The sequence below is a fragment of the Protopterus annectens genome, chromosome 3.part1, assembly GCF_019279795.1.
Source record: "Protopterus annectens isolate FY-2018-M chromosome 3.part1, PAN1.0, whole genome shotgun sequence".
Lineage (NCBI taxonomy): Eukaryota > Metazoa > Chordata > Ceratodontiformes > Protopteridae > Protopterus > Protopterus annectens.
Window position 1 is genome coordinate 1,229,956,580 of NC_056732.1, and position 13,286 is coordinate 1,229,969,865.

The 13,286-nt window shown below is 37.3% G+C and overlaps 1 protein-coding gene across 1 annotated transcript in view; it reads right to left on the reverse strand.

Moving 5' to 3' along the window:
* The window catches only part of LOC122797762 (serine/threonine-protein phosphatase 6 regulatory ankyrin repeat subunit A-like), a 2,341,865-nt gene that overhangs the window by 1,999,658 nt on the left and 328,921 nt on the right, over positions 1–13,286 (reverse strand). The window contains exon 3 of the mRNA XM_044066284.1: positions 2,965–3,063. Coding sequence (XP_043922219.1) covers positions 2,965–3,063 — 99 coding nt within the window. The remainder of the gene's footprint in view (positions 1–2,964; positions 3,064–13,286) is intronic.

The window sequence follows — 13,286 nt, forward strand, 5'->3', positions numbered from 1 at the left end:
TTGCTGGAATGTTAGCTATTTGGGTCCTGCTTTTTAGAGGTAAAACAGGGTGCCCTCCAATAGTTGAAATTATATATAGTTGCAGTGGGGAGCACTGCTATGTTTACCTTAGATGTAGTAGTGCTATGAGGAACTAACTACATTCATTGCAAAATGATGGTGTCCTGACAGCAGTTTCATGTTCAGCACAAAAAATGAACTATCTTGTGCTGATTTCAAAAACTAATGGTTCATGGCCAGACCAGTTACTGTCTTATGAGACTGAGACATACTTGCAGATGGCAGCCTTAGCTTTTATTAATTTATTCAGTCATTCATTCATTTATATATGTTTACATCTGTTCACCATGAGTGTACAGAAGGGGAGAATTGTTTTCAGTGGCGCCCCAGTTTCCATGCAAATAATAGTAATAATAGTAATAATAGTAATAGTAATAGTAATAGTAATGATAATAATAATAGTAATAGTAATAGTAATAATAATAGTAATAGTAATAGTCATGATAATAATAAGAATAAGAAGAATAAGAATACAAATTAAGGAAAAAGAAAAACAAAGACAACAGCAATAAGTAGCAAATAAGTATGAACATAAGTATACAGTGCATCTAAGAGAAAAATGAAACAAAGAATTAGCAACTGTCCATCCAATCAAGCAAACAGCAGAGCAGCACAGCAGGTTAAGACTTTTTGCATATAAGCTAGTGAAATGAAAAACTCTTTATCCATTTTCTATAGTTGCTTGAGCATATTTTTTTCTTCCAACTGTTCAACCAATAATAGATGAAATAGATTAAAAAGTTTTGTAGAACATGTTTACAACCAAGTGTTTTATATATTATATGAGTTATGGTCAGACCATTGCTTGAGAAACAGTTCAAGAAGATGCTTCAGATATGAACAGTGAAATGCACTGAACAGAAGCAGTCTTGTAACCTCAGTACAGTGTTCCTATTAAATCTGTACCTGTGTACAATATTGTCATATGTGTTGTAAAAAGAAGACAGCAATGTGTAGTGTGAGCTACTGTCACATATATTTACACAGAACGTATTTGTGTTTGAGCAAAATGTCTGCATAGTTCTTAAAGCACTTGTGACAGCTGATCTAATATTAAATCACTCACCAAAATGATCAAAAGAAATAACTGTACCATCTGTATAACAGTGACTCATTCAATTACTAGTACACTGCAGGCATTTTCACACTATCTGACAAAACACCTCATATATCTATAGAAGATTTAAGACATGTCATAAAGAAAATAAATACTAACATTTAAGCTACACTGGCAGGCTAAGGGATTTTTCTCAGAGTACTGTGACACAGATTGCTAATGCACAACCAGTGCCTGGTCATCAAAGCTCTGATGAACCCAATTCCTTATGAAGCAATGTTTTAGTAACAACAACTAAAACACTGTCTGGGATTCATAGGCCAGCACTGTGCATTTGCATATTTTTAATAACAGGGTTCTCACTTGATGGGATGGCTCAGAGATTAGAAGATACACATTGTACATTGTCTTTGATTCAACATACCCTTTTCATAGCCACTAACTGCCAGGTGCCAAGTATTAATTATTTATGAATGTTGAGTCACTATATCCAGAGCACACTTTACATGGAGTTAAAAATAGGTTGGGTAAATTGCTACTAAAACTAATTATAAATACTGGAGCAGGGAGGGAATGATTTGTGATACAGAGGCTTCCTAGATTATGGAAAAACTACTCCTCCTTTTGAGAAATGTACATCTCTGTCTACTTTTAAGAAATCGCTAAATGATTTTGTAGACTGTAAGAGGTACAGCCACATGATTATTTCAATCAAGCTTCTAGAAGAGCAATCAATCATAAAACTGATATTCAAACCTGTGAACATCTGGATGTTATGACTGCCTCTGGAAAACAACTAAGTCAAAGTCATAGTAAACTTTATTGTCATTTAGAACTACACACGTAGCCTAAACGAAATTTTGTGCATCAGCTCAATTCTTGAGATTACAAAGGAAAGTGAAATAACTCTACAAGTAGAGAAATAAATATATAATAAATATAATACTACTCAAAATACACGCAAAAAAAAGAGCAGAGACATTTACTAACACTCATATATGAAAAGAATTCCCTCCCCTGAGTTAAATTAACTACCCTATTTAAAGTAATACAAAACACACTACCGATTGAACAATGCCTAAGTTATTTGTCTAATATTGTATTTGAGTAGGTTAAATAATACTGACTATGGATATAATAAGTAAATATTGCACTTGCTTGGAATATACAATAATACAATAAATAGTTTCCAAGAACTACATAGCATTTTCTAGTGGTAACATCAAGAACTATAAATAAGATACCTCATGCATAACTCTGTTTTATTCCCATAAATTCCATTTATATTGCCAGATTTCTGTGTATATCAACAAACAACCTATATATCAGTACTTATCCTAAAACAGTCTTTTACCTGCAGTGATTCAGCCAGTTACAGCACACATAAGATCTGTTCTGTTTTTCTCCTTAACTGGATTACAAGACTGATTTCAGACCAAAAGCAACTGTTCATGTAACAGAGAATGAGGTAAATTAAGGAAACTGTGTATATGTTACAAAATAACTTCAAGTTCAGTTTTGAATATCTCTGGAAGGCTAATGAGGGTTTACCTGTATGGGCATTACGTTCTGATGCCATCGCTTACCAAAAAATTACATTGTTTTCCTGGATAGTTGAACTTCCAAGTAATATCTTGCACAGAAAAACTCTTAAGACCACATTCAGCAATATGAACAATTTCTCAAACTAGCAGTAGAAAACCTTCCTGCTTTCTAGTCCATTAGGAACATGTGCAGCTTGGTTTGAGGATAACTGGAATGGAAGAATATGCATCATATCCAAAAAAGTAGGACATAAAGCAGACAAGACAAAGGTGTTTCAGCAGCAAATTCTGACATGTACTAACCCCTCCTGTAGCGTTAGGGTCTGCCTTCTTTGAAAGGAGAAACCGAACAATATCATCCTTGGAGTGAGCAGCAGCAATATGTAACACAGTGTGGCCATCCTGCAAAAGAAAGACAGCTATTGAGAATAAGCGCAACAGAGATTCGACATAAATAGTGCACTAAGCACAAGCTGACAAGACAGTATCTGCTAAACAGAGATGCAACATAAATAGTGCACTAAGCACCTGCTGGCAATATCTGCTAATATTTAACAGGTAGTCAAGAACAAAATCCTCCTAACTGCTACCAGTGACGCATCTCACAGATTTTATTGTAAAACTTTCTTCTGTTTCCTTTACAATCCAATCCTTTATTTTTTTACTTTTACTGAGATTTAGGAAAGACTGGTATCATTGCCAGGATTCAAAACCAATTATTGCTGCTGCTAATAAATGACAGAATGTCCTCTTAAATCTTAAAGAATCAACAGTTTCAATCATATAATTTATAAAATAATGCTCAACAGTAAGTACCTGCCCATATAAAAACACATTTTCTACACATCTTTTATAAAAAAACAAATAAGGTAAATATTCATTATTCACTGTTAAAATATGATCTTGTTCCCAGATTGTCACTGTAATATTTGCATACACCTTTGCTACTGGCATTCCAATCACTGCTCCTTTTCATTGCTTATAAATCTGTTCCTGAAATAAAAATTCATTATTTTTTAAAATTAGTTGTAGAAATGCACAGATATTGTTCATATTAGACGTGGCAGGACAATTCATAACCAAACTTCTTCTAATTGCCTCTATACCATAATCATTAGGAATAGAAGAAAACAATGAATCCATATCTAATGCTACTAAATCATTTTTAATATTATTTTAATACCAGTAATGCAACTACTATGAAAAAGCGGTTGTATCCTTAACATTGCTACATGATGCACATCTTCATTACTTCTTTAAATTTGTGCTCTAAATAAAATATGTTCAGTTATCCATCCACAAGCTGAAAAAATACATCTCAGCAGAGGTCGATATTCATCCTTATGTAGTTTTGTTATTCCATAAAAAATTGGAATCCTCAGAGACTGAACATGAAAATATTCCAGCAACTCCAATGTTATCTCACCATGCAAATGCATTTTGTAAATGTCATTGTTAGCACACAATAACTTGTTCAACATCTCTCTTTGTTAAAAATCCATAATTCATATAACTCTAAAATGCTTTCATTATATCTCACATGAAGCACAACAATCCACCCACCCTACCTTTATCTACACTTGTTTATAGCTATGCCCTTATTTCCATTAATGACTGAAAGGCTTGTCTCTCTTTAATGCTTGGATTATAACTTTTTTTACCCTGTTGTGTATAAAAAAGTGCATAAAAGTTATTCTCATATGCTGTCTCACAGACTTGAATCACTGGATTATTAATTGGTATAAATGTACTTTCAGCTCTACAAATAGGTACTTTGTGAGTATCATTTTCTCCAAATATCACTTTTAATTAAGATAGCATGTAAAAACTTTCAAATCAGTCAAAACACCTGAGGTATCACCATCAATCGCTGGTATAAAAGATAACCCCCTATTTAACATAGCATCCTCCACCTTGTCAAGTCATATTTTTATATAAAATATAACTATACAGTTATCTACATTATTAATTTCTGTAAATTACTGCATGTCACTGGACCTTGGTAACCTCTCCCACTGCCACTCCCTCTCTCTCATTTCCTGTTGCAGCTTTGATTGCCTCTCCCCAGCAGAGGAAGAGGATCTTGTTGCAACAAAGGATACTTTAAAGGGTCCAATGCTATAATTATATCAGGATCAGTCATTGTTCTTTCAATATTATGCACTGATTCATTGACAAGTTCATCAGTTACTGAAGTTTCTTTCATTACAATCGCCCCCTGAATATGCATTGCATTGTTCTTAGGTCATATAAATTGGTGACTTTTCTTAAAGTCTTCCATATCGCTTCATAACTTGCATTTCTTTGAGCAATTAACTATTGTTCAAAAACTGCAACATAGTCAAGAATGTCATCTGGTCGCTTCTTATTGTTATAATTACTATCATTTATAATATACATATGACATTGATTTATTTTAATTTTCTTTTCATTCTCTATCAATTAGGAAAAAAAAAACATTCATTAATTTCATATAACTCAATACAAACTGAATATTCATGGTTTGCCAGCATTTCAGTAAATCTGGATATTTGTAACCATACATTGTCATTTTTAAAACTCTCAGTCCTCACTACACAACTTTAAGTTGCAAGCATGTACCAAAACTGAAACTTTGCCATTGCAGCCCTTTAAGTTACAGCCTTTTCATTTTGAATGCTGCCAGATTACATTCAAAATGTTTAAGTTTTCCACATTCATTAGAAACATTTAACGTCCTCTCATTTAACTCACCAATGTTGTCTAACAGGGGATTCACTACAGTTTGTAATAAACATTCAGATTCAGTAGGTAATCTCTCTCCACCATATCCAACCTGAGTAAACAACATTATAATAGAAGTCAGCTCTTCAATTCCTTCTCACACTTCCATGTTCAGCAGCAAAAGCACAAAACAGATACAAAAAAAAAATCAAAACCAATAACTGTTGCTGCTAATAAATTTAGTATGCCAAAAAAGTATTAAACAAAACAAGATGACATTGAAACCATAAAATAAATAAACATCAAAATAATATTAAAAACATACACTTTTACAAATTAATGCTTTATCAAGTAATATTTATCTACATGTCAAACACACATTTAAATACCCTATTGGTCACCACATGACAAATAATAAATGGCCTCACTGTTTAATATCGTTGTGTTTTTCTTTTAAAATCTGTTTTAAACTTATATTAACATTCAAACCATGATATACATGTGCTCTAAACATATTTACCCAATTGAATTCTTCTTTTGTTTCAGTTTGTATGTTACTACCCCTAATGCTTTACTACTTGTAACATAGCAAAACTGAGCTTGTACTTCTCAGTATCCTCTTTAATATGTTTACATAATGCATTTGCCTTGACATGTTCTCCTAATGATGGACAAATGATGGCCTATATGTTCTTTTAACTTTCTATTAGTTTTTGTTATATGGAATGCAAGTCATAAGACACATGTTGCTGAATAAGTAAGATTTTTACTACCACAATCAGCAAAAACATTTAAAACAAAATCTTTTTGTGTTATAAGCTGTTTAACATTTGCTGCTTTAATATTTTTTTTTCTTTATTCATATACTTACACAATATATATTTTATACAGGTATATATGTTCAGTTTCTCTGACTTCTGCTTTCATTAATAAATTTAACCTTCTCCCTATAGCATAATCTTTTTTCAGTGTTTTGAGACCTCATAAAACAGAAGCTTGGTACATCCGGCATTCTCTGTCAACTGTATAACAATACTCAAAATATGCCAATGCTTATGCAAACTCTTCATAACTTTATCAGTATATTTATTATACATTAACATAAATCTAGGCTGATTTCCAGAATTGGTTTCTCTGCCTTCTGCTGACTGAATATCAAGATAATCTTAGGATCCTGATCAACTCTTAATTGGATTACTCAAGTAATCAGTGAATGAATTAATGGTTTATAAGTTTATGCAAAAGATGACAATATTATTTTGTCTGGTTACAAGTTTTTATGCAAAGAATTTCAACTCAGTTTAGTTTATTTTTAAAGCAAAGGATGAACCATAGTTTGCCAAAAAAATATGAAACCTGACTGAATGTTTGTTATACAGGAAATGGACATTCAGTCAGTGATGTTTATGTTGAAGCAAAAGCTTCAAACATTTACTGACTTACCCTCGGATTCATGAATCCTCCGTGTAAGACTAAATAAGTCTTACTCGGAGGCTGCAGTTGAATGGTATGACATCAGTGTGCCATGAATATTCATGAGGGCATGCTGACTCTACTCCAAGTCTAACACGGACCGTGCAGGAAAGCAGGGGGTGTGTCCGACTGCCGAGCAGTCTAAAGGTCCACGCTCCTGCAAGTGTCTGAAATGCAAAATGTCAACACACAAGAGCGAGTCCACTCAAATGTCCCATGTACCCAACACCACACTCCCTGACATTGTAAACCCCCAGCATAGTTATAAAAAGTAAAACATTATTTTTATTTTCTAATTCCCAATATAGCTGCCCGTATTTGCGCGTGTGTGCGAGGGTGTGCCCATTGCTTAGCTGCAGTTAGCAATCTCGACATGGAAGAGCATAATAAGGAATGTGTATGCAAATTACACCAAACAGGGATAGCATAGTGGTAGAGCGTTCCCACAAAGAGGAAGCATTCACGGTTCGAGTTCCACCACTCCCCTTCCTATTTTATGTTCTAAATTAGTATATGAAATAATTCCTGACATATATGATTAAATGTTTACTAAAAAGCATTGAAATGGCCTATGTATCAGTGAACAAAATATATATTTATAAAGGAACCTGACATATAATTGCCCGTAGTTAAGCAACGCTTTACCCAGTGCAATATAGTTGCCCGTAGTTTAGCAGCACTTTACCCAGCGCAATATAGTTGCCCGTAGTTAAGCAGCACTTTACCCAGTGCAATGTAGTTGCCCATAGCTAAATAGCGCTTTACCCAGTGCAATCAGTTTGCACGAAGGTGCGCTGTGCCAACCAGCACACCGTCAGGCAACATGGAGCAACGTAGAGCAAAGTTGCTTAAACACAGCCCACCCCATAGCCTGTCTGGACAGTAGTAAAATAAAAAGCAATGACAAGGTTCGAACCCAGGACACTGTGCACCATAATCAAAGTACTGAACCACTAAGCCATGACAGCTTAGGATAAACAGCCACTGTTAACATACATATACTTAGAAATGGTAGATTAACCATTGCTAAGCAGGTCTGCAGTCAGCCGAGAATTTTCAAAAACGGCCAATCACAAAAAAGTGCGGGAAATGCGACATATTTAAGCCCCATAGGCGGGAATACTCACCATAACTGACTGTAGCTCACATCTGCAGTTAGAATGGCTGGTGCTGGAGAGGGTACACACTTTAGAGTGCAACGCTGGGGCATCGAGGAGTCGAAATACATGGTTTGGCTCCTTGTCCACCGTCATGAGTCAAGACTCCTGCAAGACCCATTCCAAGGGACGGAGTACAAAGCAGTGGCCTGGAACCGGTTAGCTCATGACCTCACCAGTGTCACAGACGTTCCTCGGACTGGTGAGCAGGTCCATCACCACCATGCAGACCTGAAGAGGTGGAAACAGGACCTACTGAACCAATGGATACAGGAGGCCCATGGGATGCAAGATGCCCCACAACTGAGTAGGTAGCCATGGAATGCAGTATGTACGACATGCTAATTTATTCTATATAATGGATAGGTATGTCTCAATATCCCTTCATTTACTTCACAGCTGCTGGTGTCCATGCTGTGAATCAGCAAGCCTATGCAGATAGGCTGCTAAGGCTGCGCCACCAGGCAGGTTAGTAATTATTCTGCATGTATTGTTATATAAAATAGGTGAGAGAGCCTCAAAAGAAAGTGTTGTAGCCCAATAATACAGCCATAAAATGCCCTGAATAATTCCTCTGCATGTACTGTTATATAAAAAAAGTCAGAGAGCCAGAAAAAGAGTGTAGTAACCCATTAAGAAAGGTAAAATATGTCCAGAATAATATCTCTGCATGTACTGTCATATAAAATAAGTGAGCGAGCATGAAAAAGAGTGTTCTAACTTATTAATAAAGGTATAATATGTCTTGAATATGTATGCCATATGCACTGTAATATCAAATAAAGGAGAGTGTCTGTGGAAAAGTGTGTAATGTAATTAATAAAGGAATAAAACTTGGAGTGTGTCTGTGTCACTTACTTTGAAATGTTGTTGTACCCTTGCATTATACAAACAATACTGTTTTAATAAGTGCTGGCAACCCACAGTTGGGCAGTCCCATCTATAGTGGTTGATGGAAGTGCCAGTAGCTGTGAAGCATATATACTGTCCTCAACAGTCAGTTACTGGCTGGCATGCATAAGTAAATCTGGCACATGAGTAGCTCGTTAATTTGTTCCCCAGAAATGTGAGTGTGCTACACAAAATGCAGGGTTCTGTACAAATTTAACTGAAAATGTCATGTGAACACATACAGATATGTAGATAAAAAATATAAATAAAATCAATAAATATGTAGCAGTAACATCTGCATCTTGGACAGTTAGTATGTCAGATATAGGTCAGGTATATAATGAACTAGCCAAACCCATTACTCAACCTAATGCATGTTGGCAAGTGTAATAACATATGTAGGGGATATAAACCTGCAGTCAATAGGAATGTAGTGTAGACTAAAAGTACTTATAAGATGTTAATTGAGGTTTCTTTCTACACCCTACTGTATGTGCATAAACAATGCAATTTCACACCTCAATGGGTATGTGTAATCTCAAAACATTTCTTGGGACATATGTCCTATTGTTCTATAAATATCTGCATTCACTTTGATGCATGTGCCCTGTTCAAACACCACAATCATGGTGGCCTGTTGCCACCAATCATCCCTGCATGCTGTTGGACTGTCCACTGTCGTTCAATATATGCATGTGTTATACTTGCTGTTCAACTGTTGGAACCTTGGTGTGTTGGGTTAATGGGAATATTACTGCATGCTGTTAATTTGGAATGCTGTTGTTTATGTTGTAATTAAACACACCTAATCACGGAACGTATGGGAAGGCCGGTCCCAGCAGACCCACCTGTCCCTCCTCAGCTGGTGAGTGCACCTGGCACCAGCAGGTCCGGTGCCCAACCTGGGCTCCCGTCCTCCGATGGTCCTGTGCCACCTTCGGGTGGAAGCACTGCAGGGGATGGAGCTCGTCCCCCCTGTGCAAGCGTGGGCAGAGAAGGGCCACCTGTCACCCTTCGAAGGGTCCCAGTTGTGGTACGTAGGGAGATCCAGCATTCAGTCGCTGATCCCCTACGCCAGCTCGAGGCAAGAGTGGCACATCTCACGGGTGAGCCTGCCTGTCCTACGCAGCCCCCAGCACAGCTACCCTCGGGGCTGTGAAGGTGCAGTGCTGACTGCCCATGGGTGGGGATCTCAGTTCCACTGTTACCGTCTGTGGGCTCATGGGCTTGCGATTTCCAAACCTCCGCCCCCATCAATTGTGTTCACCCACCCCATGTGTCATACACCGCCCCTGTATGCGTCTTGTTTGTCTTGTCTGTTTACCACCCCAACCTACCTCCCCAAATATATCTGCTTCCTCTACCTCACTTTCCACTCTCAGCTGAAAAAAAAAAAAGGGCAATCTGTACCCACAAAAAAATTACACCCCATACATAGCTGCCCATTTTGCACACATGTCCGCTGGACATGTAAACTGATAATTATAATTGGCAGTACAACATACTTTGTTGTCCTCACCCCTCTTCCAGGGGTGGAAGGTTTCAAATTTCACTCCAAATTTATTGCATATGCACAGCTGTTGCTGGTAAAGAAATGGGCAGCTATGGACCTTCCCTACACCCATCCTGCACATACCGAGCTTGTTTTCCTGCTGTCTTTCCCTCTTTGTGTCCCCTTTTTCACCACTTTCCTATCTCCCCCATTTTCTTTTCTTTCAAAGAAATTAGCGCGGGGTTAGCGGGAGTAAGCACTTTTAAGCAGTAGTAAGTGGGTTTAAGCGAGTGTGCGCATGTGTGCGCTTAGCTAAGCATCGCTAAGCATTCTGCAAACCTGCACAAACCCACTTACAACTGCTTAAAAGTGCCTTAGTCACTCTGTCAGGGCCCTTGTTCAGCTCAGCAGCAAAATAAAACACCTCTGTCAATCTCGAACCCCAGACCTTGGACACACTAGACTGCATAAAGTACCACTAAGCCACAGCAAATATACAATAACTTGGTGCTGAAATAGATATATCATGCATTACAATGAGTGAATGTAAAGGAAAAATAGGAAGGCCATAAGACAAAGCTTGTTCTGTGGATCTTTACCAGCAATTGTTGTGGAATTTCATTACATGAGTGTGATATGAGAAGCAGCCATTCAAGCAGCAAATAATGGTACAGAGGCACTTTACAACCCCCACACAGTATCATAGCAGGACAAACAGTGGCATATCTGATTAGGGCAGAGGCCATACTTCCTAACTGTGTCTACTTTTCAGGGATGTCCCTGATTGTGAAACATATTTTAGCTGTGTCTCTCTGAATCCCTCTGAAAAGTACTGACGTCAGTCAGAAAGGTGGGGTATTACACAATGAATACTGACAATAATAGCAGTAGACACCGCTTGTACTTCATAAAAGGAGTACTAATCCATATGCACTGCTTCACTCAAGTCTACACTTACCATCCCTATTATGTGTAAGGTGTACCTCACTTTTAACTACCTATCCCTGACTCCATGCAAAGATGTATCTGAGTGTTTCATAGGCCTGGCAGAGGCACAAACACACAGGCATATCAGCTATTCTGATGTTACACACTCTGCAAATAGCTTTAGTAGGACCTCCACAAGCATACCCTTATGTTGGAGTACAACACAGAAATACCAAAGGATGTAGCCGTGTACTGGTAGCAACTGACTGTAACAATGCCATTGTACCAGTCCTGAAAACACCTGTGAGTTGCACAGACAAAGAATAACAGTGTAACTTCTGGCTACCATCTGGATAGGTTCACAGTTGGGAACTATGCAGACAGACCACCTGCCTTGATAAACTAACAGGTACACACCAATCCTTTAAGTCCAGTAAGATAATATTCACACAATAATACATAATGCTCTATGTATGTAAGCACCCCCCCCCACAATTAAAATGTACTTGTGTGTTTAGGGTCTACCAAGGGTGTAGGTAGGCATACTCAGTACTGGAATTGTCCAGCTGTCCTGAGAACCCTGTACTAATGTCAACAATAAAAAACACAAACCCTGCAGAAGTGAGCACATTAATATTCACAGTATAACAGTTCACAAACAGTTCATGTGCCAAAAGAATACTTCTCAATAACTATATTTGTATGGCAATTAATTATATGAGTAGAAAAGAAACTACATAGTCACATAAATGTTGTGTAAGCATTTGTAGGGGTGAGTTAAACTCTACACTGATAGCTCTGTACTGGAAGTGGCAACAGTCAAGTCTGAGTACAACATGTACATCACTGTCTACACCTCCAGCTTCATATATAAGAAGTATACCAACCTTCTGACTTACATAACAGTATCCACAGCAAACAAGCATGGGTCCCACTCTGGAAATCTGAAAGGGCTATGCCTACATACCTTAGCAATTTATAGCATTGGGTTGCTATGACAGTGAGTACTGCAATTATCACACAGCAGGCTGTATGCATTTACCAAATGTTGGGCACCAATTGGTGCAGAGGGCATCACATGCACATGCGCAGATACCTATAAAAGCAGATTGTACTTGCTATCCCCACATGCAATCATTACATTGCACATGTCAGCAACTCTAGAACTCCTGGAGAGTAATGACAAACTTTAGTACTTAATAAAGAAATATTTAATTAAGTAAAACATATATTTACTTAATTATAACCTAAATATATTAAGAAAAAAAACTTAATTAATAACCAAAAATAAAACTTAAGTAAAAAACTTTACTTAATAAATAAAAAAAAATTGTCAAAGCATACACAGACGGACATGAAAGTGACAAACAGGTATGTAACAGATTTGTAGTTACCGGCAAGTAGTAGATGTTTATGAATAGTACTGTACATACTCTGAAACATGCATATGTGGCAGCAGTATGTATGTATGCACTGATGCCATGCATAACTACTGACATGGACAAATTAGTGTGCAGCTGTGTGCAGTGGGACATAACTGTGACATATGTAGCTCAGCATAATATGTCAAACATCTGAACATGTTATCTATGGTCTGTACAGTACTGCGTATAATGGCAGTTTGGGGGAGTAGTGCAAACACCTATATAAACTTGGATGTGACAGAGTAAGACATGCATGATAGTCACATAATGTGTAGCTTAGCATTGGCAACTGCTGTACCAGGCTAGTATAGTAATATTAGCATTTGCAGCTATACATACTCCCTGTACTATTACTGTATGCACACATGTGACAACTGTCCATGTTGTAGCAAGGCCCAACAGGTCATCCGTGAGGTGTATGGACTTACAACAGTGTGGACCCTGTGTGTGTATGGCACACACATATGGAGAGATATTTATGTGTCTGATATATTAGCATCTGAACATGTGCATAGAGCAAGGGACATACTGCAACTGTTTGTGAAGGGTGGACATTTA